The 26,076-nt window shown below is 44.6% G+C and overlaps 2 protein-coding genes across 13 annotated transcripts; one reads left to right on the top strand and one right to left on the bottom strand.

The window, feature by feature from the left end:
- Positions 1–2,582: 2,582 nt before the first annotated feature.
- Positions 2,583–23,443, bottom strand: KIF4A (kinesin family member 4A). 11 transcript variants are annotated; one of them, XM_080625053.1, is made up of 31 exons: positions 22,878–22,933; positions 22,484–22,626; positions 22,272–22,386; positions 21,445–21,635; positions 21,074–21,166; positions 19,745–19,911; positions 19,402–19,496; positions 19,077–19,196; positions 17,851–18,026; positions 16,765–16,826; positions 15,868–16,003; positions 15,305–15,363; positions 14,991–15,096; positions 14,218–14,283; positions 13,731–13,916; positions 12,965–13,068; positions 12,373–12,517; positions 11,781–11,891; positions 10,630–10,713; positions 9,921–10,034; positions 9,519–9,674; positions 8,825–8,919; positions 8,342–8,471; positions 7,280–7,450; positions 6,786–6,893; positions 5,965–6,042; positions 5,768–5,869; positions 4,950–5,111; positions 4,444–4,563; positions 3,616–3,750; positions 2,583–3,240 (listed from the first exon to the last, which is right to left on the bottom strand). In XM_080625053.1, the coding sequence occupies exons 2-31, from the start codon at positions 22,601–22,603 to the stop codon at positions 3,055–3,057; spliced, it is 3,693 nt and encodes a 1,230-aa protein (XP_080481179.1). In that variant the 5' UTR covers positions 22,604–22,626; positions 22,878–22,933; the 3' UTR covers positions 2,583–3,054. The 11 variants fall into 11 exon arrangements, with proteins under 11 accessions (XP_080481179.1, XP_080481181.1, XP_080481174.1 ...); XM_080625055.1 differs by having other exon boundaries at positions 3,616–3,738; positions 22,878–22,931; XM_080625048.1 differs by lacking the exon at positions 22,878–22,933 and adding an exon at positions 23,320–23,443 and having other exon boundaries at positions 9,519–10,034.
- PDZD11 (PDZ domain containing 11) lies at positions 22,902–25,761 on the top strand. 2 transcript variants are annotated; one of them, XM_080625058.1, is made up of 6 exons: positions 22,902–23,123; positions 23,285–23,368; positions 23,755–23,811; positions 24,155–24,253; positions 24,429–24,489; positions 24,905–25,761. In XM_080625058.1, exons 1-6 carry the CDS (start codon positions 23,037–23,039, stop codon positions 24,937–24,939), a joined length of 423 nt encoding a protein of 140 aa, XP_080481184.1. In that variant the 5' UTR covers positions 22,902–23,036; the 3' UTR covers positions 24,940–25,761. The 2 variants fall into 2 exon arrangements, with proteins under 2 accessions (XP_080481184.1, XP_080481183.1); XM_080625057.1 differs by having other exon boundaries at positions 24,155–25,761.
- The last annotated feature ends 315 nt before the right edge of the window (positions 25,762–26,076 follow it).

Below are 26,076 nucleotides of genomic sequence, written 5' to 3'. Positions count from 1 at the left end.
TATATATGCACACACAGTCTCGGGCACTCTTCCATTTTTATATGTAAGTATAATCATAGAATGGTTTAGGTTGGCAAGGAGCTTCAGATCATCCAGTTCCAACCCCCCTGCCATGGGCAGGGACACCTCACACTAAACCACGTCACCCAAGGCTCTGTCCAACCTGGCCTTGAACACCGCCAAGGATGGAGCGTTCACAAGTTCCTTGGGCAGCCCATTCCAGTGCCTCACCACCCTTACAGTAAATAACATACATCATCTATAACAAACATAATATACAGCATTTTTTTATATATGCCATTTGTTATATATTATGTGTCATGAGATCTATTGCTCATCTTTATATAATACATAATCAGGTTATTACATACTGTTGTGTATTACATACACATATATATTAGACTATTATTTTAATTATATAGTACATATACATATATAACCCACACACCCTTGCACAGTCTCCCTTTATGTATAGGTACATGTACTCTGTACAGTTGCAGACACCCTTTTTTTTCATACCTATGCTATAACATGTAAAGTGCCTGGGTAAAACCTGTATGTAGTGCAGCATGCACACGTGTGTGTCCACATTGTAATACTGTAATATATATATGGCTACAAAAAAATAGTCTATCATCATCACCTCTCTAAATGCTTATGATCCACCACACACACATTCACTCTTGCTCTCACATGGCCACCTACTCTTTTTATACTTTTAGACACGCACACACACATATGTATATATACCTAATGACAATCTTTAGGATCTTTTTTCAACCTGAGTCTGTGATTCTGTTTCAACTTTCCCTGGACACACAGTATGACAGCCTTGTATAGATCCAAACTATACAACTTCTTGTATTATAGATTATGTATATATAGAATATAGACACATCCTCTGCAACAAATGCTCACAATCACCTATTCTTTTATACATGTAATAGTCTAATATATCTATAAATGTATATTCTCACACTAATATATGTATAAATTACATTCGCACACACAGACACACTCTTTTGGTCACACAGTGACACACAGTCTTACATACATCTGCTCTACAAAGCACACAGGTGCGTGCACACACACATATGTATTATTGTTATATATTATATTTACCATGTAACTGGAGGGGGATGTTGTCTGAGCCATCCAGGGTGCACCCTCGCTTCCCCCAGGGCAGCTTGGCAGCAGCTGTTGTGCTCTGGGCACAAAACAGAGTTGTTTGTCTCAATTTTAAGCCTTTGAACATGTCCTGTGGCACCAGGAGCTTGCATGACAGGACTCGTGCTCCACGTAGCTCCCTGCTTCCTCTGGTTGGCTGAAGCATGGCATGGCTCAGCACAGCTTGGCACAGCTCGGCATGGCTTGGCACAACTCTGCCTAGGTCGACAGCTTAATACGGCTCAACATGGCTTGACACAGCTTGGCTGGTCAGGCCCATCCCAGACTTTGCGGCTTTGTGTGGGCTGAGGGGAACCATCTGCACCCCCTCCCTGCCCCGCTGAGGAGGGTGCCTTTTTGTGCCACCAGCATTGACCCAGAGCATGGTCGAACCAATACCCAGACAGGAGCACATAAGGGGCTGGGACTGAGGTTCAGGTTCACACAACTCATCCAACAGCATTGCCCTCCAGCCAGACAGCAGCGTTTGGGAAAGGTGAGACCTGCCACTATGGCCACTACCCATGCACCTCCTCAAGAACACAGATGTTTCACAAACCCCTTTATGGGAAGGACAAGTTTGCTTAAACCACAGGCATTTGCACCTTGTGTGTCACCACACAAGGATTTGTTGCCTTTATGCTGTGTCTTTGTTCTTCAAATACCCCACAGTTCCTTACTCACCATTCGTAAGCCCTCTCATAAAGGAGGGGCAGGTGTGTGGGATGTATGGATGGCCTTTCATTAGGCCAAGTTCTCCCAGGCAAGCACAGAGCTCCAAGCATGGATTTACCCGTGAGCACATTGCCAAGTACAGCACAAACCCTGCTCCTCCAGCCACTGCCACCACTCCTCATAGAAGGAATGAGCTTGTAAGAAAGGGAAAGTGACGTTGCTCTTTCGAAGGTCTTTCTGGTACTAAGAGAAACCATCCAGATAGATACCCTTTGATGTTTATTAAAGGCCTGTCTCAACAGTTCCCGTGCAGCAAAGCCTTCCTGGCTTGCACAGGGCCAGAAGCCACCTAACCAAAGAGTGTTGCACCCAGCCCACAATAAACAGAGAGGGCTCTTCCAGCTCAGGGATGGCATCTGTGCGCAAGTCAAAAGCACAGGTCTGGGTTATCACTGCTACCACTGGAGGGGAAAAAACCCCACAAACCAATTACATTTGCCACTGCTTCATGGTGTGACTCAAAAATTAGGACTTAGTAGCAAGGAGGGGGAAGGACAGCAGGAGGCGGAAGGACACCCTGCGGGGACTGCCTGCTTTGAGTAGGAAAAAGACCAGAAGTGAGGCTGCAGGGGCAACACAGCAAGCGGGAGATCCCTGCAATTAACCCTGACCTGGATGGGTCATACATCCAGCCTTGTAAAATCACTCCTCATATGCAATAATGTAAGATTACAAGTCAGGAGGTTTTAGTAGTTACTTTATTACAGCTACCAAGTTAAAATCACTACAATATTCACAGATAGCTAGAGCAAGGTTCCAACTTCACTGAACAATGACAGGCCAGTGCCCCAAAGGTACAGAAACACTGCCTGTTTCCACCCTGCTCTCTAGGTTAAGACTACAGACAGCACCTCCAGCAGCCTGGGACAGCCCTTTGTGCTGGATTAGAGAACAGGACCCAGCTTTCCAGTGCAAAGGCAAAGTTCTTTCAAGATTACGGATTAAACTGTACCCAAGATGTTCACAGCTCAGGATGGAATGAGGGACCCGGATTAAATCAACTCCATTCACTGCAGAAATTCCAGAGCCACACATACAAATATTCACAAAGAACTGGACAGGACACAATCTAACAAGACTCCACTTTCTTTAGTCATCAGTGACATGGCCTGAAGGAACACAGCCCAGGCCAGTCATGGACCTGTGGGCTCATCAGTTGAACTCCTCCTTGATAGGGGTGCAACCTGAGAAGAAGCTGGTGTTGCTACTCAGCATTCTCTTCTTTCTCTTCACAAGCAGGATCTGGTTCTCTTGGGACTCCTCATCACTCGTGAGCATGGAAGCAGGGTTGCTGGGCTTCTTCAGGAGCAACTCTTGGTCTGTGATGGGTTTCAGGACCTATCAGAAAGGAAAACAAGGGAATTTGAGTGGATCAGTGCCCTGAAACACTGTTCACTGTACACAGTGGTTTAAGAACAGTAACTTTGGACTTGGGACGCGATCACATCTATGAGCCTCGCCAATACCAGACTCTCATTGCTGGAAGGCGCAGCAGAAAAGCATGGTAAGCCTGTGTGGCAAAATTTTAGTATGAAAAGATTTCAGCAGACTCAAACCAAACACAAGCTGGTTTGACAGCTGCAATCTGCTCACTATTTTCTAGCACCAGTCTATCACCCTGTTTGTTTGGGTTTTTTTTACTTACAGTAGCCATAGACAAGGTGCTCACACATCCAGAGCCCTTCGTCTCCCCCATACACCTTTAGGCAGTACCTTGGTGGGTGGAGTGACGCACACAGGCTGAAAGAAGGTCTCTTCCACAGTCACTTTAGTGGGGTCTTCAGGTTTGAAGGAACCTTCGGAGTCCCTTCCTTGGTCCTCACACTGTGCAGCATCCTGGGGGCAATACTATTTTGAAGCACTTCTAAAACATCCATCCCTTCCTTCCTCACCAACAGCTGGAGAAATACCAGCGGTCCCTAAGCCCCCTTCTCTCCAGCTGCGAAGTAATTCCTAATCCAGGGTGCCAGATGCCGCTTCCAGGCAACTGCCTTCATAAAAGAGTCAATAATTAAAGACTGACTATGGGAGATCTCTGCTTTAAATCTCAGGAAGACTAAGGCACTCGGAAAGAGTAAAGCAGACATTTCTAGCAAGAGTTCCAACGAACATCAGTTGCTCTTGAAGCTCCCTGATGCTACAACTCCCACCCCAAATAATCACTTTCCATTCTTTAACAAAACCAAAAATAACCTGAAAATGAGTTAAGCTTTTGTGCCATCTGAAGCCAAAGATATAACTTTTATCTACCAAGTGCAAAAGAAAGACCTAAACTGTTTGTCCTCACATTCATGGCTGACAATTGGTGGTAGGTAAATCTATGAGACATCTCCCGGATGTCAGTCTTCAGTGCAGTGGAAAGCTTTGGGCTCAGTTAGCACAGGGCAATGCTGAATTAGTGACATTTACAGATGTTTCAGCAAGGTGCATATGCTTTACCTTGACAAACTGTGCATGTTCTCTAACAGCACAAGCACTTCTCCCTTCACCCAGCTTTACTTAAACACTGTATAGTGTGGCTGTAAATGCAGCGCTACTCACCTGAAAGCCAGAGTCTCTGTTTCTGCATTTGGCAGGGTCACAGCTACAGCCTTCAGTGCAGCCCACTTTCTGCTTCCTGCAGCCACACTGCCTGTTTCCACACCGGCCCTTGCAGGAGCACTGACAGAGAGAAAAGTTCTGTGTAGAAAGAGCTTTGGTGATTTATAGACTGCTTCTAGGTTGCCACTGCAGCACACCACAGGGGGAGCAGGTCACAGGGATATTATGACAGGCCATCCCTTTTCCACCTCACTAAAATAGGCTCCACGAAGGAATTAGGCTGCTGTAGGGGTTCACTATTTAGCTGCTGTCTGAAATACACAGGCCAGTTCAGTCACAGGCAGCTGGACAGAACACGTGTCTCATGGTGGAAGAAAACTTTTCCAGTGCAAAACTATTTAGGAAGGTGTCACTAATTATAGGCAGCCTTTGCTCTGTATAGATCCTTAGGGATACAGGCTAGTGACTCCTTCATAGGTAACAAGTCAAAGGTAACTGGATCTTACCCCCATTGTGCTTTTCTTTGTTCCTTTGACCGCTTTTACTGGAATCCAGTCTGTGTCGTCCATCTCTGTTTCCGACTCCCCCGACTCAGAGAACAGCTCTTCCACATACATTTCTGAGGGTCGTGCATGGGGTTTTGCTGTCGTCTGCCGGCGAGTCTTTGGCTACACAGAGAAATTAAAAGCATTGAGGCCCCAGAAGAAATAACAGGGGGTTACATTTTATTAAGGCACTCCAGAGTCCCATCAACAGAGCCCCAATCCTCTCAGACAGCCAGGAAGGCTGTAGGGTTAGGGAGGAGAGATCATTGGATTGTCAGGATTAAAAATTCAATGCTATAGTTTGACAAACCCTTGGAAATTTAATCATTTGTGTCACAAATGATTGTGTCACAAAGTCTTGACAAAAAAAAGGTTTAAACAATTTATTCCTCCCAGCACTAAGATCTGGCTTTTTTGCAAGGTAATGATTCCGAGACGGGAAATAGTACAGAGAGAAAGAGAAAACCCCTGGATTACAAAGGGGGATACAGAGTCAGACATACTTAAATGAAGAAAACAAATTTGGATTTTTGTCTCGGTTTTTTTTTCTATTTTAAGATTGAAAACATGGATGTAAGCCAGTTTCAGAGTATTCTGAATCCAGAAGCCTTAAGGAGTGTCTGAAGTACAGATGAGGCCAACTTCAATAATTAAAGAACAAGATGCCTTGTAAAAAGCAACCTGGGAGAAAGAAACCAAGACTATTAACAGTCAACATTAACTTTTGAAGAGAACTCGGGTACAATAAAAGTATGAAAACTGGCACACAGCATCTTTACTTTGGGTGGAATGTAATCAAAAGAAGAATCTGAGGACTCTGATGCCATTTGCCGAACGCGATGGAGCTTCTGTCCACTGGCAACTTGGAGGAGCAGCAGTTTCTGTTAAGACGGACAAAAGTTAGCAAAACATCTGCAAAATACACTAATCCAACTGCCAGGAAGCTCTTCAGAGCTCCATCTGTACAGATCTCTACCTGTTTGAGAGTGTTGTTTTCATGGAGAAGTTCTTGGTTCTTCTCGCAGAACTCCCTCATTTTCTCCAGCTCTTCCTCCTGTTTGCAAGACAAGATGGAATCTGTAGGCTTACATGGAGGAGGAAGCACAAGTTTGCGACAGATTTTTTTGTTTTGATCTGTCTTGCAACACCAGAAGGGGTTCTTTGTATTCTCTATCAGGAGATCAGCTCTCATGTCTAGATCAGGAAAGTCATTAGTCCTGCTGCCTTGTTTTAGGTGTGATACCACCAATACAGACAGAAGCTGATCCTTTCAGAGTGACCATTTGATACCTAAGATTGTCTGTTTCTAAGGCTTACCTCCAAATTAGGCGCGTCTAGGACTGATTTTGCTTTAAATAGGTTGACAAGAGCTTGCTACACTACTTAATTCTTTAGGGACAAAAAAATTTACAGCATGTGAAATATTTATACGATCAAGCTAAGGTTCTTCCATTACATAGCACAGTGGAAATATGCTCATCAAAGGACTAGTAATCGCATGTTGAATATCTTAACTAAAGGTGTTCTGAGCATGGAAGTTTACGTGAGCTGATCAGATTGTGACGGGCCTCAACGCTGCATTTACATTTATTTAATAGAAGAAGATATTTCAGTGTCAAAAAACCACAGGCTTATTCAAACCTGTACAGCAATTGGCCCCTGCAGCCAACTGAACTGAGCAACTTTAGCTACAAATGGAAATACTCTCAGTCCTTCTTCACCTTCCTCACTCTAAGCTACTATTCCAAGTAGCAATTAATGAGCACACCCTCCCCAAGTCACATCCAGACACTCTACCTGGAACCTAAGTTGCTCTTGCAGCTGTTTCTCCTGCTCATTTAGTGAATCTTCCAATTCCTTCTTTGCTGCTTCTTTTTGCTGAAATTGGCTAAGCAGGTACAGAACCTAAAAGCAAGTTAATATGTTAGGGACAAACAGGTATGAATGCCTAAAGAGACATCTGGCAGCCAGGCAAAGGCCTTAATTTCAGAAAGATACTTTCTGCCACTTAAAAGCATGATTCCACCCTGATCTACTTTTAAGTTATCTTGTGCTCATGTGTAACATTCTCATTTAAAGCACTGCAAAATGTTATTGAATAAAACAACTTGGATAGGACAGAAGATGAACAGGGAGATTCCTTGTTAGTTACCCGCAAAAGTCTAACAAATCTTCATCAGATACACAGCAACAGGTTTCAGCATATCCCCTTTCCCTTTACCACTGAGCCCATTCAGGAATCACAGTTCCAAGACACAGGAGCTCTCAAGATTTCCATCACTTTATTTTACCTTTTCCTGGTGGTGTTGTTCCTGCAGCAAAAGCCGATTTTGGAACTCAGTCTCCACCTCTGCTAGGTGGTTTTGCTCTTCAGTCAGCTTCTTTTGTATGTCTGAACAGCTGGCTTTGCACTGCTGAAAGCTACTCTCCAACTTGCTTTCTTGCACTTTTGAGGAGACCAGCTGAAAGACAAAAGCAAGATGATTGCTTGGGTCAGTAAATTCCAGTTCCGTGTTTCTTAATGCTTGTTGGGACAGATACGCAGCAGTCTGATGGCAAAGCATTTCTGTAGCTTCCAGAAACCATAAGAATTGGACTGGCCATCAGCAATAAGGAGATTATATGAGAGATTCAGAGCTAGATATTTGACAGCTGGTATGGAGGTGGCAAAACAGCAGGAAATCTTGTTAACAGTTCTAGATTAATCTCTCCCTGCAACACTTTCAATCTGAGTACTGGGGGATCTCAAGAAAGAATGTTCTCCCATATTAGCTCCTTAATTCTTTTCTTTTAATTTCCAAGCACCAGGGACTGATATACGATTCTGTTATTCAGTTGCTCTTTCCTTAATCACACATTAGCCCTATTCCTACTTGTTCCTACTCCCAGTCTTGTTAGGGCTTCTCATATCTCAACATTCATTCCATGGCTTCCTCTCTGATCCCAGAGCACTCCCCTTCTTTCCCTGCAGATTGCCTACTGATTCAAGAAGTTTTTTAGGTACTTCTTTATTCTTTTTTTCCTCTTCCACTCTTGAAATTTGTCCCTTCCCTTTTACTATTCCTATGCAAGTCTTGTTTTCATAAGCATAGCTTTAGCCGGTATCTCCAGGACTGTATCTATTCCATTTCCCTCTTCCCTGTTTTTCGAATTTTCATTCCCTAAACTGATCCACAATACAGGAGAATATTTTAAATCAGAAGTTGTGGGGGAAATAAATTTCATCCAGTAGAAGAGTGCTTCACTTAAATTCATCCCTGCTGTCAGCTTATTAGTCACTTCCTTTCATCCCTGGCTAAGCAGACTTACAGCCTTTGGTTTTAGTGATTAAAATAGGATAATTCAGAATTTACCTCTCCAAGGAGATACTTCAAAGCACATTTAGCTTCTAGAATTGTTGCAACGTTGTCCCAACGCTGTTTTGCACGATCTCCATTGTCAGCGTCTAAGAGTTTCTGCTGCAGATCGGCTATCTGGGCACTCCTTTGGAAGAACACATTTGAAGTTTACAACATGTATTTGAGGTTACAAAACAGGAGAAAAACTGGGCTAGTGACTGGGCTAAAAGTGCAGTGCTTCCCTTATATGGAGATGCACACAAACAGAAAGAAAAGGCAATCCTAGCGTCTGAGTAATGTCCTCACAACCCCACGTTCTGGAAGAATTCAAGCCAGGAAAACTACATGGTCTCATCATTTTTACTGTCGTTGTAAAAGTTATTTTACTTTCTCTTTTGTTTCACAGAAGAGTTGTAGAAAGAGAGGGGCTAAGAAAAAGAAAAACCACCCCAAAAATGGGGCAAGGCCATGCAAATCAGCTTTGGTGTACTGCCTCACCTGAGCCCCATCTCAGTTTCCAGGCTTTCTATCTGCTTTGCTATGGAAAGGTCCGTCTCTGATGCCTGCAAATCTGCGATGGAATAGGTGCGTCTCTAAAGAATTACAGCAATGGACAGAAGTGAGCAATAAGTGAAGAAATACACTCAAGACTGGGCTTTCATTTACAGACAACGTTTCAGCATAGCTATTATAAAATCCTCAAGTATCTTTCCATAGTTTAAATTACATTGCTCCTTCTCAGAGCCTTTGATTAAGGGGTGTGACCCACTTGACTTTATTTCCTTTGCAGAGATTCCCAGTTTAAATAGAATCTGTTTCTAGGCCTAAAGGTAGCAGAAAGCCTCCAAAATGACGGTTTCAAGATGTGTTTCTTCTGTACAACCATCTTGACAGATTTTTGCAGTTTAGCATGTCCACCACCCAAGCTCATTTTACACTTTCTAGCTTTGGGTGTGACCCACTCACGCCCATCGTATTTATTGCATTAAGAAACAAGTTATTTCAGCAACTCTGTTCCGTGATATGGCAGAGGACAGTAACACCACCAAATCCTTTCTTCCAGAAAGGTAACCATCTCCATCCCTACCACCGGAGGGGAAAGGTCAAACAGGAGCAAATCAGAATAAGCGACAGTATTTGCTGAACAGCCAGAGGTGTGAGGCAGGGAAAACGGCATTTCCTTCTCTCTTACCCGTAACTTTAGAGGTGGGTTTTCCCCAGCCTCTTTCTTCGTTTTAAGCTGATGGATCTCCTGTGCCAAGATCTTTCTGTCCTCCAGAAGGTCAGCAAGGTGCCGCCGAGCCTCTTCAGTACTAACGAGAACCTCTACTTCGTTTGCAAGCCAGCTCTGGAGGAAAAAAAAACACCACCAAACCCCAAACCCCACTATAGTGGTTTGCTGTAGTCTCAACTTCAGGACTGAACCTCTCTCCGAAATGCTTTCACAGATAAACTGAATAATCATATTGCCTCTCTTAATATGTTCCCCCATGTTCCTCCCCTCTGCTCTCCAGCCATCAACCCCAGCAGCACCTACTGAGTTCAAAAAGTTAAGTCTACTCATTGTTCCAATGCACAACATCTTGTCACCCACTTTTACTCGTGCAGCAACTCCTTCCATTCCCCGATTTTGACTTTCCTTCCTTTTATCTGCAGCCTCCTGTTGTTTCTGAAGAGCATCCTTTAGACGCTTGTTAGCGGCTGCTGCCTGTAAAACAATTTGCACAACAGCTGAACAGTAGATACCTCACTTAATCTGAAACAGTTGAAAACATGATGTATTCACAATGCAAGTCAGACACCAAGGCAGTAAAACAGAACACAAGGTTAATAAGACCAGAGTAACTTCAGAATTAAGTGACTAGAGTGTTTGACTTTGTTTCCTTTGCCAAGATTCACAGTTTAAACAGAATCTGTTTCTAGGCCTAAAGGTAGCAGAAAGCCTCCAAAATGATGGTTTCAAGATGTGTTTCTTCTGTACAGCCATTCTGAAAGATTTTTGCAATCTAGCATGTTCACCACCCAAGCTCATTTTACACTTTCTAGCTTAGGTGTCTGAAATACCTTTGCCACAGAAGCCTGATGTTCAAAGGGTAATTCAGCCTTTAAGGAACAGATTTAACTTGAATCCCTCTAAGGCTATAGACAGAAGCACAGTATCTTTCTACAGAGAGAAAAGCACCTATTTCCAGACCTTCAAACTGCCTTGAAGAAGTGTCTGCATATTCTATTATGACCTTCAACCACACTTTGCAGACCCTCAGGAGCTGGTTGGGAGTTTCTAGCAGATATGGGATCCTCACCTCTTCTGTTTTGCGCCGAAGTACATTGGCCTGCTTCTGGAAATCTCGCTCTAGCTTCAGGAGTTCATATTGTCTCTTGCGATCCTACAGGGAAATAATGTTAAGACAGATGGAAAACTCACCCCTCACATTAATACCTACGGCCAGATTCACAATTCTTGGAATAGAATAATTAAGCTTGCTGTTCCACAATGCAAGTGCTTCATAATGATTTCACTGAACATTACAAGCTTAAGACACGTAGTGCCTCTAAGAACAAACAGCTGTTAGGCTTAAAGTATCACACACAGTATCACAGTATGCTAGAGATTGGAAGGGACCTCAAAAGATCATCTAGTCCAATCCCCCTGCTGGAGCAGGAACACCTAGATGAGGTTACACTGGAATGTGTCCAGGCGGGTTTTGAATGTCTCCAGAGAAGGAGACTCCACAACCTCCCTGGGCAGCCTGTTCCAGTGTTCCGTCACCCTCACTGAGAAGAAGTTTCTTCTCAAGTTTAAGTGGAACCTCTTGTGTTCCAGTTTGTACCCATTACCCCTTGTCCTATCATTGTTTGCAACTGAGAAGAGCCTGGCTCCATCCTTGTGACACTCCCCCTTTATATATTTATATACACTAATAAGGTCACCTTATTGACTAGAAGGGCTTCAAAACTTCCATTAAAAAGGTTTAGGAGCCTTAAAGCTTTAAGAGACTACAAACCACTTCGCATCCCAAAGCAAACATGTTAGAATAAGAATTCCTGTGAGGCCAGAACTCAACAGTTGCATGTTTGCAGCTGGATTTCATTAACAATTCTGTTTACCTGAATTGTTAGGTGGATTCAATACTCCTTTGAAAGTTTAAATACCTCTCATTCTGTGGCCAAGCCCTAGAACTTTAATGCTTAAAAATATTAAATATTTTTGCCTTCTGCTTTAGAGCTGAATCATGACAACCGTGTTGACAGCTTTAAGGTCTCCAGACACAAGTGGGTTCATTTATGACAACTGGTGAAAGGTGGCAACCATATGAACTAACATTATCTTCAAAGAATTCTCCAGATGTTTTTCAGATGCTCAATAATTAAACAAAGCCTTTCAGCAAACACTTGAATGATTTGTTTCACTCTTCGAAGGGAGCTACAGTCTGGGGGCTTACTGTTTGCTCACCAGTTCTTTCAGCTGGATCACTTCCTTGTCCTTCTGTTGTTTCCACTGCCTGAATTTCTCAGCATCCTCTTTCATTTGGCGCATCAGCTGTACCCTTTGGCTTTTCATTTCCTGAAAAACAGAAGGGGTTGGAATTGTCCAGCACTTGCATCCTGAGTAGTTTCAAACTACACTCCCTTAGTGTGTCTGCCAGGGGTGGGGAGAGGCAGATGGGCTACAGTGTGCTGCCCACCTGGAATACTTGCCTAGGGACACTCTCAAAGTGCTAAACTGAGAATTCATTTTTTAAGGCATAAAGGGAAGGCTAACACATGCAAAGTATACAAAAGGAAATCAAAGTGAAGTGACTTGACTAAGGCAATAAATTATCAGAATAGCCAGAACACAGTTAGGACTTCTTTTATTCCTCCAAGTCTCAGTAGCCATCTGCCTATTGTATTACATCAGCAATTGTGGTCACATAACCAAAGAAATCTTGCAAAAAAACCCCAGTATTCTCAGTCTACCAAAACAGAAAGTGAGGGCCTTCTCTCTGGAACCTGCTTTATCTACACTATAGCAAGCCTGAGAACTGCATGCTAAGGTTAGTTACCCTGATTTCTTGGTTCAGCTTGGAGACAGTATGTTCTGTAGATTCCTTCAGCTTTAAGAGCTTTGACTGCTCATTCAGCTTTTTCTTCAGCTCACTAATTTGTCCTTCCAATTCTTGAAGTCTTTTCCGACGCCGTTCACTAAGTCTGTGAAGAAGTCACACTTTACAAACAGCCCTCCACCCAAACTGTTACTCTCAAACAGGTACTCTCCGACTTTAGAGACACCTTATGAAAAACAAAGCAATTATCTTTCCCACTGATGAAAACCCTCTATCAGGCTTTTCTGCAGTTCATACAACTCACATGCCATGTTAAAGAGATGCATCTGTATTAAAATAAGAGCTTTCACAAGTACCAGAATCATAGAATAGCTAGGGTTGGAAAGGACCTTAAGATCACCTAGTTCCAACCCCCCTTCCCTGGACATGGACACCTCATGCTAAACCATGTCACTCATGCTAAACCATGTTAGCTCTGCCCAACCTGGCCTTGAACACTGCCAGGGATGAAGTGCAAGACAAGGAATTTTCACAGGCACATTAACACAATTTTCAGCACTATAAGCCACACAGCTCTCACAGTCACTCTTACTTGGCTTGGTTGGCATCCTTCTTTGCCATATGCAGAGCAAGGATCAACTCCTCCTTTTCTTTTTGCAAACTGCTGACCTCAAGTTCCAGATCCTTGATATTAGTCTAGAAAGAACAAGAATAGTAAGCCTCCAAATAAAAACCTTGCAACCATACTCCGAGACAAAGCTTTATGACCGGAAGCCTTAAGAAGCCATGTTCTTTTCCAACAGGCTGTAAACCACTTTGTCTAAAAGCAGTACGAGTGTGAAAATGGCCAGTCTGTCATACACTGAGATCTTAGTCAGTCTACAGAACCACCGTGACAAACTAAAAGTTATGACTGAACAATTTCAGAGACAGGAGATCCCAGCACAGCTAGTGAACAGATCACCTGGCTGAGGTGACAATGAAGTTAACAATGAAGTACTTGCATTTTGCTTGGTGCGGCCAAGCAAACCTCCAAGTAAAAAGCAGAGAAGGCCATTCTACCTAGAACATACAGTGGCTAATAGCTCACTTCAGGGAAAAGACTGTCTTCTGGTGGTAGAGCTATGTGTAGGTAGCTGGGCATGATGATCCCCCCCTTTTCTGCTGACACCTGTAGTTAATTCCCCACTATGCCTAAGAGGGCAGTGACCCAGCTGAAGGAAACAGACCCAATAAGAACACACTCATGAAAGGACAGATCATCGCCTCCCTTCCCTCCTTAGCATGGAGTGACTGCATTCATTGGGGAAAAATAAACTGAACACATCCTTAACAAGAACTATTTCAAAAGAGCTTACCTGGTATTGGGACTGAATGGGCTCCAGCTGACTATCGTTCTGTGTCATTTTTTTGGCAAGTGCCTCTTTCAGAGCCAGGACTTTATCCAATTCAAGCAGCTCTTTGGACATCTGTGCTTGACGGAGGGCATGTTGAGTGGTGAAGTCATCTGAGGATCTCTTGGTATTGTGGCCCATTCCTGCTTCCTGAAGGAGACACAGCAATAAGCAGGAAGGGCCAATCCAATCCACCTATGTGATCACAGGTTCTGCAGAACACTTCAAATTCATTTTTTACATAAAAAATTAAGATATTTTAAAATAAGAACAGGTTATTGATCTTTAACATATTGAGCAAATAAGAGTTTAGAAAGGCAGCACATACAAAAGTGACATGCTATTTCCCAAACATCTGGATTAGAAAACTAGGGTAAGGACGCAGATAGGAGATCAGGGGATAAAAACATGCCCCTGGTAAGGTCTGCACTGCTGGACTCCCCTCACTTACGGCTGTAGCATCCTGTCCAGAGTTTGCCACCTCTGCAGCAGCTTCTGCTCTGGCAGCACTTTCACTCTATTATAGGACAAAGAGAAAATAATTTTGGTTAAGAGTGAAAGATGAAGTAAAAGGACACTAGCAACAGTCTGTTAGCCTGTTACGACAAAGCATGTTATTCCCTTCTGTCCAGAAAGCTACCCCTGGAAAGAGGATGACATTGTCTTCCTCCTCTAGCAAAGTGAGGATACTCCTCCTAGACTAACTGGACAAGACATTCTTTCTAGTCTTCTCTCAACTCCAGCATTGGCATCCAGCTCCTCACAGGAGTAAGGAGTCAGAGAACAGGGGGAACATCTAGCAAGTGAGAACAGAGAAGATCCTCAATTAGACGAAGATCGGGCAGCTTCCATTTAACAATTTCAGGTCCCTACAATTTCTGTTGCTCATTAAAACTATCAAGTTCATAACCCTCCTTCCAATTTATGGACTGCAAATCTGTGCTAATCTCCCACTGTCAGATTCTTTTATGGAGTCTCTTCCTTCCCCCCTCACCACCACATGCAGGCACTCAAGCACAAGTGGCCTTTCTGCAGCATTAAAAGTACAGCAGGACAGTTTGTCTTGAAGTAGATATCAAGAGTCGTTTAATACTTTCATTCCTGGGCTCCTCAAACAAGGTTTCTGCACAGCAGAGTCCACTGCTCACCAGATGAACAGAAGAACCCTAGGTTTTGCTAGTAAACTCACTTAGCACACTCTTCTCTCCCAGGATTCAGTCTTACCCGCAACTGAGCCAAAACTTGCTGCACATTGCGAATCACTTCAATATTTTCTTTTAGCTCCTCATCTCCTACATTCTCTACCAGCTTCTGTAGATCAAGCTTGCATCTGCAATGCAGACGTGGAAATAAGTCCATGAGTATTACACGGCATGTTTGTGTCACACACACTAATAAGGAACAACTTTCCCCACTGAACACACAAATGAGCCTTAGATGAGCAAACACAAATTGAGTGTATCCACTTCATCCCAACAAAAAAGTTTAATGCTGAAAGGCATTTCTTCAGCTTAAGTAGGGTGTGGAAACAGACTCACACATCATGTTGCTGAAGTTGCTCTAGTTTGGCATTCATCTTCTCATTTTCTTGTTCTGCCTAAGAGAAGTCAGAATTATACTGAATTGTAGGAATAGCAAGTTAAGAAGTCAGCAAATAGCTAATTTATTTGTAGCAAAAGATATGTTGTCAGTTGGTGGCAAATCAGTGCACTGAAAGATCTTGCATGATCATTGCCACGAGTTTGTTTAGACTTAACACCCTTTTTCACGGGAAAAATACAATGCAGTGAATCAAAAAGCAGAATGAGGTGGGGAAGAGAGAGCACATGTGCAAGTGCTGGCATTTAAAACATTAAAGGTACAGAAAAGCCGAAATATTCAGGTCTTTCCCCCACTGAAGTCAACAGATCTCTAGGCTCTGACTGGCTATGGAAGTCTTTTGGTTCTGACTGATAGCTACAGATTTTAAACGAATGTGAAATGAACATTAAAGTGAGAGATTCCTAATATGCCATTAATACAGGAGCTGCTATTGATTAGTCTTTGGATAAAAAGGGAAGTCATGCAACTTAAAAGTTTTTCTTGGGTAACTGAACCTCACCAGAATGAGCCTTTCCAACATCTGTGCTGTCTGGCCAGCAGCCTCACTCAGCCCTTGGCTCAGCTTTTGATTCTCCTCCATTAGTGACTGGTTCCTCTCCATCAGGGACTGGAGATTCTCAGAAGGTGCCATGTTACTGAAATATTAAGGACCAGTTTGCTTGTGAACATGACTTTGCTAGAGGTTTGTAATAGCACTGAAATTGCCTCCAAGTTTCCTAAATAACTTACAATAAATATAGGTTGTAGCTGAGAAACAGAAATCACTGGAGGAAGTCTAATTAAAAAAAATATGTAAGTAATACCGCATTCCAAAAGTAGACATTTGAAAGAGAAGAAAACAGCTTTTTGAAACAGGAATGCTGTTTGACCAGTCTGTAAACCGAATGTACTTGGGTTTTGGAACACCCTCAGAAGACAACAAACACCTACATGATCCCACTCTTTCCTGCATTTTGCGCTTTTAAAGACAATGGAGATGGAGGTGCCCTACAATTAGAGGTAGAGGGGAGAGGAAGAAAAGAGGGATGTATGGTTCTGAGAAACAGACAGTTAGGAGACATTGCCTCATAGTTAGAGGTAGAGGGGAGAGGAAGAAAAGAGGGATGGATGGTTCTGAGAAACAGACAGTTAGGAGACATTGCCTGGCTCCTCATATTTCCTACAATTGGTTTTTGCAATCTTAAGGGGATTGCTACAAAACTACATGACCCACACATACATGGAATTTCAGTAAATGTGACAAAGAGAAAGAAAAAAAGGCTGTCCAGAACCTACTAGAACACAGCTGTTTGCTCTACCCTCAACTCTACAGCGCTGCCCAGAGCAAAGGAGATCTAGAGCCTTTGCTGGTGTGTGATGGCCATCAGAACACTGAGCATTAATATACAAATCTTACTTGATAGACACTGGGAGGATCCCTCCATGGGCCTGCAGTAGTAACACCTGCAGTTGTTGAACCTAGAAAGACAAACAGTTATTACTTGTAAAGCACTCCCATACAGGAACTAGACGGTTGAAGAAACACTGTTAAGATCCTTTGTCTTAATACAAGTCACATACTTCACAACTGTCCTTTTACAGGCAATGGCCTGTGGGAAGGAATCATGTTGCTAAGTATTTTAAGTAATTTACTCCTAAAAAGCTATGCTACTTTATCTTCATCAGGAATGCTCAGATCAGAGCACGGTAAGTCACCCACAGAGAGCTGACATGCTGTTCTGTGTGCAGTGCCAGGGACCTAGCTGATGTAAAGCACAAGTCTCCCACTTTGCTGAAACAATGCTCTGTTGCTACTGTTTGTATGAGGTAGTCAGAGCATTTGCAGTCCTAAGCTGCCTGAATGTGTAATTTGAATTTACAGTATGCTAATAAACATTCACTCAGCTTTGGTGAACAGCGCTATGAAGTAAGCAAAACAACTCCCTTGATCCACTGTGGAACCAGAATACTGAGTTTTTCTCTGGAGAGATAGCATGAAAGACTGTCATATGCATAAGTTTTCAGTAAGCATAGCAAGCCTTGTTAACTGTCATTGGTAGACAAGCCCTTGGGCACTTCTGGCTTTGATTTTAGCCAATTCCAGTTTATGCAGCTTATTTCCCTCTGTAGCTGACCACATAGGAACACCCCCACTTTCTGCTCTGTGCTGGACATAGGCAGGTGATGTCCGCAAGGCAACCACCACTGCATTTCTCATTTCACCTGTAGCCTAATGACATGGCAATTACTTGTTCAGTGGAAGGGAAATATAAATCACACTAATGCTATCACTTTTTTGTTGCATTGAATACTTGCTGTAGAATTACGAGAAATATTCATGTATATGGCAATTATATACCCATCTCAAGAGACAGAGAAACACATCCTAAATATTTTTTGCTTATTTTGTGTAGCTAGGAATCCTGCATCTTTGCTTACTCTTTAATGACCTTAGTACCAAAAGGACAGATCTATGCTTCTCACAAGAAGCAGCACACAGTACCTGCTGCTTTAGTTGATGTAACTCAGCTGCTTGAGGATCCCGGTTGACAATTGGCTTATTTTTTATTTTTCTTGCTCTGTCAGCATAACGCAGAGTATTCAGGGTTTCTTCTAGATTGGAATCTGCTGGGCTTACACAGGCAATCATGAGAGTGTGGCTGTTTCCACCCAGAGAATCTGAGGAGGAAAATACAGCATAATCAGCTTAGTTCGTAAGCCAGAGTCCCAAAGTTATGTCTCATCCCGAAGCCCCAATTATTTCACATCAGAAGTCCCAGTAATAATGTTGTCCTGTTCAGTAATTTCTGTAATTGCTGCAATTTCTGTATGCTATTTGTGGCATAGTTCTTTCAGGTTTCTTCCTCCCTTCTCCCACACAATTATACTCAAGATCTCCATGGATATCCAGACATCAGAATCCACGCTACCTTCAGATTTAAAGAATTTTTGGCCAAGAATATATTTATCCGACTTGTCCAGCTGTATGGCATCTTATCCTTTTTGTTTCAGACTAACACATATTGGCTACTGAAAACTTATGATCAGAAAAAGAAGAAGAAAAAAAAAAAAATGGGTCCCATAATAAGCTCTGCCCAATCCAGCTTCTTTTTATTAGGTACTTCCAGACAGGGAGAATACTGAAAAGCCTAACTTTTTGTACCGAATTATTTAACTACAAGAAAAAAACTCCAGTAAATTGCATGACTATAGTTATGCCTATATTAAAGTTTAATTTAGCTAAAATGCATTAAAAGCCCATCGCAACTACTGAAAAATAAGCACCACAAGGACCAGATACTTGGACTAAGAAAACAAAACATGTTGCACAGAGTGAATGCACAGACAGCTTGAGCTTCATTCTGGTTGCAATATTCTCCAGTAAGGAGCTATAATTAGGGTATAATAATAGATCTCTGCTTCCAGACATAGCTTCTCATCTTTCTTCTCCCCACCAAAAAACTAAATGCAGTTTGTCTGGTTTCCTTCTATTACACAGGAACTGCAAGACAGGTGGACTCAAATGTGTCCATCTCAACATATTTGCAACCTGAAAATCAGTACAGAACAGGCCCAGCTTCAGCAAGAAGTGGAACTAAACCAATAAATGCAACCCCTCTGTCAAGAGCAGCCACTGCTTTGAGCTGTGGGGTTTTATGGCTGTTGAGGTTTTTTTGCTACTTTGTTATTTAAAGTGCCTATGTAGATTTATCATCATCTGTCTCTTACCTTGCAGCAATCTTGTTAACTTTGAGTCTCTGTAGGGGACAAAACCCCCCTTTTTATTTTCATCACCAAGTGCACTAATTACATTCCCCAGGCAGAGGAGACCTCTGTTTATGTTGATACCTGCAAACAAATAGATGACAGTGAGCAGAGATGTCTCAGTAACTGGGAACTGTTCATTTCCTGCCCTTATTTAAAAAAAAAAAAAATAAATCAAGAAGGTTTAAAAAAAGCACATTAAAAGTGTTAATTAAAAGAACTGCTATGCTTTTTTATGAACTCAGAAGTGGTAAGAAACCCAAGCTATACCAGTCCTTTTCCTACACACCTTCTTTTAGTCTGTCTCCCTCAGCCTTGGTCTTCTTTTGTCTCTCAGAGCCAGCAAGATCAACCAGATGCAGCTTGGAGTGAAAACTGCTGTTCCTATGGCAGAAATAAACTATTTTACTCTCTCAAGTAAACATGCAGTTAGGAAAGAAGCAGTCCAGTGGTTACTATAGTTGAGCTACCAGGCTGAAAAACATTCTTCATTATCAGAGACAGCCAAGTAAAGGAACTGCCTCAAGCTCAGCTGAGTTCATCCAAGACCAAGAAAGAATGACAGGACTATGAAATGCTGAGTAAGTCTGACCCCCAACAACTGCTAGGACTGGCTGTGTGATCACACTTACTTGTCACTTTTCTTCTTCTGGTCAATGCAAATGGTGAAGATGGCATGGGACCGTGAGGACTGGGAATTCATTGCTGTGGAAGCCACTGTCCTGGAATTATTCCCTTGCTCTAGGCAGAATACCATCTCTTGGGCACAGGTGACATTTCTTTCTGTTAATCCTACAATCTGTATCCAGAAAGAAAGCATTATTTATCTTCTTTTTCCTCTTCATCCTGACTTCCATCAGAAAATTTATCCTGTCTTAGACTGTAGCAAAGTTAATTCCCTTTGTAAATACGCATTCACAATAATCAGCCTCATTTCAAGACAGAGCCTTGGCATGGATTTCCCGCAGCAAAAAATTTGCTCTGAACTTCCTATCAGTAATGTTAAGTCATATCATCTCTCCTTCATTATACTCCTACATACCAAGTTCCTCTCTGCCTTCCTGAGAGCCAGCTGGGCTCCTTAGTATTCTGTGGAGAAATCCAGAGCTGCCTTCAGACATGCCTGGCCAAGCTGAGAGCTGAAAGCTGTGCTAGTTACGAGCACAGAATGTGGAAAACTGGCTAGTGGGGATGGCGACTTGTGTGAATAGAGCGGAGGGAAGGCAAGTTATTAGGGGCAGAGAGGACTGCATAGTGGGGATTGGTCATGCTCCTTGGCAAGCTTGCATTTTCCCTAAAGGGCCTGTCTCCCTGGATCACAATGCTGCTACTAACACATGGATGAGTGGCACCACAGTATTTTAGAGATGACAACAAGCAGCACAGGACTACATGTAACAAAGACATTAATGGATCAAAGCAACATGACACCTAAGCTCTGTGTATGACAATTGACAACCTACCCACCACTGCAAACTGAAATGGTGCGAATGAAGCGCAACAGAAGTTCAGCTACAAAATGAGTACACAGAACAACCAGTAGCACAAGGCTTATCTGCACTATAAACATACATATGCACAAAACAAATAACTTGGGCACTGAAATAATTTCCTCTCAGGATCCTTTTGTTGTACACTAATTCTGCCAAAAGGAAGAGTGCAGTTGCAAGGGTTTGGAATTTGGTGAAGGACTTAAAGCACATTCTCAGATGTTCACCTAAAATAGTCTTCAAAAGAAGTCAGAACAGAACTTGGAAGTGGCTTTGTGATGAATGTTTTCCTCTATTGGTGTTACCCAAGTAAACTTAAGAATCAACAGCTCAATGTTGAGAGAAATGAGTAGTTGCGATGATTTCACACATGCTAATACAAAGCAGTGCTTAAGGAGTCAGACAGTTCACTGAAACATTCGTCCCATGCCATATCACACTGTATGTGACCCATCTAACAGGGCAACAGACCTTTATGCCTTCTTTTGGGTCTTCCCGTATGCTGATTTGAGAAGGCCGTTCTCTTGATGGACACAGAAGGTCTAGAATATCCTCATTGTAGATCTGAAAACATCAGAGCAGCAGTTCAGAGTCATCAGCCTTGCATGGAGACAGACATACAGTTATAGCTGGAATCATGGCTGCCTTTGTATTACATTCTATTCATTTTACTGCTACAGAAAGACACCGAGGACTCAGAATCCACTTCCTGACAAGACCTTATGTGGTCTTTGGGTTTAATTTAACAAATACCTACTATTTGAAGGAGGTGGCCTCCTTAAAGCTCACTTTATCTGCAGTTCATAACTTCATAATAGCTTGAAAATCAAAACAACTTTTACCTCTAGGTAAGAAACTTTGAGGACGAACTCCCAATCCTGCCTTTGTTCCTTCTCCTTAAATAGCAGCTTGATTACCCGCGGGATGACTCCCACACTGGGCTCATCCTCTTGACTGGCAGTGTAGGTACCTCCCATAGAGTACGTTTTCCCAGATCCTGTCTGTCCATAGGCTAACACAGTGGCATTGTACCCTGGGGAACAAAGGGTGCCTGGATCAGACAGTCACATGGGAACCAGTAGAAGCTTTAATGAACAAAGCTGCATTCTGGGAAAAGCACTGATCCTTGCTGTCTATTTAACACAAGCTTTATGCACAGATCACAGTTAGCAACATAAACGCAGATTAAATTGTTATTCCAACTCTTTGTTAAAGCTTCATTAGAGCTAGTCACAGAAACACAGTGTAAGTTCTGTCATCCCAGCTCTGTAGTACCATCACTAACAGCTCCTGGTATGAGACGCTTAGCAACTCATCATATTATTCTTGATAAAATCCTCTTGCCTTACAGAAACAGCATCAGGAAATAAAATTACCTAAAGAAAACACAGAGATCATTTTGTGGAGTGCAACAGCTTGTGAACAGGCAAGATTTAGCACAAAAGGTTGAAGTCACTATCTGGCTAGTGCAGGACTTAATTTTCTGAGGAGAACAAAAGAAAAAGCTAGTCAGAAAGAAGAATTAAATAGCACTTTCTTCCACAGCTGAGCCCACCAAAACTCCCAGTAATTTAAATCAGAGTTTAAAGGTCGGACCAGATGATGCTTGAGGTCCTTTCCAACCTGGTATTCTACAATTCTATGATGTATAAGCTCATTTAACACACACCTTTGAAGATGCCCCGTATGAGAGAGGACACAGCTGTGTTGAAGACCTCCTCTTGCTCAACTGAAGGGTCAAACACGTAGTCATAAGTGAACGACTTATCATTACCTACGACCACCTGCGGAGCAGACAGACCACGCTCACTACGAGGCCCCAGCAGCACCCCGAAGGAGAGAGGCACCGCCAGCCTCGGTGCAGAACGCGGGCTCCCTTACCTGCGGCTCCCCCGGCACGAAGGACAGGCACGTCTGGCACCCTTCGCTGATCTCCTTCGGCACTAAGGGGCGGCAGCGCAGCGCCACTCGCACCGGAATCACCTTCGCGTCTTCCTTCATGATTTTCAGGCACCGCGGCCGCCCTACGGAGGAGTGGAACCGGGTTAAGGCCTCACAGGAGCAGCACCCATCACTGTCAGTAGATACCGCACCGGGGCCTGGGCCGCAGCTGGAAGGCCTAGACCCCGCTACCGGTTCTACCAGGGCCCTACCCCGACAGGCAGCGGCCGTGCCTGAGGGGAGCGGGGAAGGGGGAGCTCGGTGGGGGGCAGCTGCCCCTGTAACCACCACCACCACCACCACCCCGCCCGACCCGGCCGGGCCCGAGACCCACCTGGCTCCGCCACTGCGAGTTACGCAGGCGGCGCCGCAACCGCCAACATTCAAACCGGACCCGCGCCCAGCGAACCGCCAATGGCGGCGCTGTGCGTCAGGGCGCACGGCGGGGCGGGGCGGGCCGGGCCTGTCCCGTCCCGTGAGGCGGCGCGGCAGCATGGAGGGCCGGCTGCCGTACGACGACTTCCCAGTGGTGTTCCTGCCGCCCTACGAGAGCCCGCCCGCCTGGGTGCCGCCGCATGAGGTGCGGGGATGGCGGCGGGAGCAGAGTGGGACTGTGGGGGGGGGTGGTGGTGGTGGTGGAGCGGCGGCAACCGGGGACGGGCAAGCGGCGGGGGTCCGCGGCCCGGCCCGGGGTGCGCGGCGGAGCCGCCGGCTGACGGGTGCCGTGGCGTTGCCTTGCAGAGGGTGTACCACCCTGACTACAACAACGAGCTCACCCAGTTCCTGCCCCGCACCATCGTCTTGAAGAAGCCGCCCGGGGCGCAGGTGAGACCCCGCTTAACACTGATCTTTCTCCCCTTTGTCGCGGGGTGCGCGGGTCCCTCCTGGTCGTTCCTCCTCTTATTCGGTTCACGGTTCCCGATGCGTTTTTCCCTTCCTGGCAAAAATTACTTGAAGCCGAGTTGCGGGGTTGCGATAATCCCCGACGGGCAACGTTCTGGCAGCGGGGTGATGCCGGGGCTGGGGCTGCTCCCAACCGGGAGTGAACGTGGGTGAGGCAAGAGGTGTTCACATGTGAGGATGTGGAGCTGATGGAGGGCAGGGAGCGGGGAAGAACGCTTGAGGGTTCACGGCTCGATCTGAAACACTGGCAGTGGGAAGGATCCTGGGTCAAAGCCCGGGTTGTATTTCACTGCTGTTTTCTCTCACAGCTGGGCTTCAACATCCGGGGAGGAAAAGCCTCACAGCTGGGGATCTTCATCTCTAAGGTGTGTCTGTCCTTCTGCCATTTCCTTACCTGTGTCCTGTCTGTTCCCTTGGGTGTTGCTGAGCCTGCTGGGTGTGCAGGGAGACTGTCTTATGAGTCTCTGAACTCACAGCTGTAATTTGCCACGCACCAAGCAGCACTCAGACAGTCCTGCAGCATTGCCTGATCTCTCACCAGCACGCAGAGCATTGATGCTGCACTGCAGTACCCACTGCTCCCCATCCTCCCCTGTCCTATAGATGGGCACCATGGGGAGGCTCCGGAGCTAGGCTGTGCATAAGGGGGAGCTGTGGCACGGGCTGTGCCATGGGTCACTGCTGTTGTCCCTGCTGTTCCCTTCACAGGTGATCCCTGACTCAGATGCACACAGGGCTGGGCTGCAGGAGGGTGACCAGGTGCTCTCAGTAAATGATGTGGATTTCCAGGACATTGAGCACAGCAAGGTAAGTACTCCTGCAGCTCCACTGCTGGGGCAGGGACAGGATGGGGAGGAATTGTGCACCCATCATCACCTTCCGGTCTCTCAGCCTGCACCAGCTGAACTGCTGACAGCACAAAACTGATGCATTCCTCTTCTCCAGCCCAGTCTGGTCACTGAGCAACTGTTTCTGGTTTCAGGCTGTGGAGATCCTGAAGACAGCCCGTGAGATCACCATGCGTGTGCGTTACTTCCCCTATAGTAAGTGCCCTCCCTAAGAACATTCAGATTCTGAGTGAAGGATAAAACTGTATTAGTGCTTGGTTTCTGTACCCACAGAGTTCATAGATACAAGGGAGGGGGAGGAAGGTCAGGTCAAGCCAAACAAGGATTCTTTACAAAATGGAAACTGACCCTCAAGTGAAGAAAGAAGAAAAATAGCAGAGGAAGAGAGGACTTCAAACTTTCATTCTAAATGCCCTAAAATAACTTGAAATAAGTGGCTGGGGTGCAAACACTACTTTAAAGCCAGCTGCTACCCAAGAGGGTAGCAAACACTGTCTCTACTTAGTGAGGTACAAACGGAATATATTTTCTCCTGTAACGTTTTTGCTAATTCCATCTTGCCATCAGCAACTAGCTCTCCTGCTCTTTCAGCCTTGCCTTTCCCTTCCAGATTACCAGAGACAGAAGGAAAGAACTGTTCACTAGCAGGCAGCTGTCTGCTGGGTTTCCAGAGGGGCCATCCTGCTAAGAACTCTCCACTACTTTTCCTCAACATCTGAGATGACATACTGCATTTCAGCTGTCACTGGAGGTACAACTGTTCTGTTGGCTGCGCAGGCATCAGCTGTTTCCTGCATGGAGGCATACCAATGGAATCTTATTTAGTTGGAAGATGGATGGGGCTTTAGTCTGTACTCCTTGAACTGGGTGTTGAAACAAGCTGTTGAAGCTGATGTGGAAGTGGGTACCAGAGGGCAGCTTCTCCGGCAAGATCTGTGCTTCTCTTCTAGCAGGACTTGAATTAAATGAGGGCTCTGCTGGTTCTGGATCCAACCCTTGTTACTAGATACAAGGCAAGAGGGTATGAGCATGCTGGAGCACAGCACAGCCTTTGTCCTCCAAGAGATCAACCTGTTCACTTTTCTGGTACCATGAAGTTTTTTCCTTCTCTACTGTCCTACCTCTGCTACTCCCTACTGGGTTTACTTTGGACTCAAGAACAGGAGTAAAATCCACTCAAACTCAGTTCACATATCTTGCTGCACTAGTCTGCCAAGGCAGGTTTGTACCTTTGTGCTGCTTAGCCGCCCCCCACACTACAGGACCGAGATGCTTGGAGCATGTTTGTGAACTGCTGTAGGTACTTGACTGGGTTCCTCCCAGGGCTGCATCTGCACGGTTGAGGGTTTCACTCACTGAACCTGCTTTCTTCGCTTGGCATAGTCCTGTTGTGTGCTACTCCGCATGGTAGTATCACATACGAAGTGGTATCAGGACAGCCCTTGCCTTGGCTGCCTGTGTGGTGTTTTCTGCTTATCTGTAATAACTGAAATAATAAAAAGTACAGCAACCAGAGTTCATTCTGTTCCCACTCAGGCTGTCTGTGTGGAGGGTTGTTTGTTAACACCTCAGCACTACCCTGAGGAAGTGCTGGGTGGACAGCCGAGACAAGGCTTGGCTCCAGTTGCCCTTGCAGCCTGTAGGAGGAAAGCATGGGACCCATGTGACATGCAGCTCTGGTTTAAGGCTGTTCTTCCACCCACTCAGCTGGAAGCCAGTCCTTGATTTTAACCTGGAGCACTGCTTCAGCACTACCAGGAGCAAGAGCTGCAGTGGAGGATT

The sequence above is a fragment of the Psittacula echo genome (genome assembly GCF_963264785.1).
Source record: "Psittacula echo genome assembly, chromosome: 8".
Classification (NCBI taxonomy): Eukaryota; Metazoa; Chordata; class Aves; order Psittaciformes; family Psittacidae; genus Psittacula; species Psittacula echo.
The sequence above is the reverse complement of the archived record's forward strand: the minus strand, read 5'-3'. Positions and strand labels throughout refer to the sequence as shown.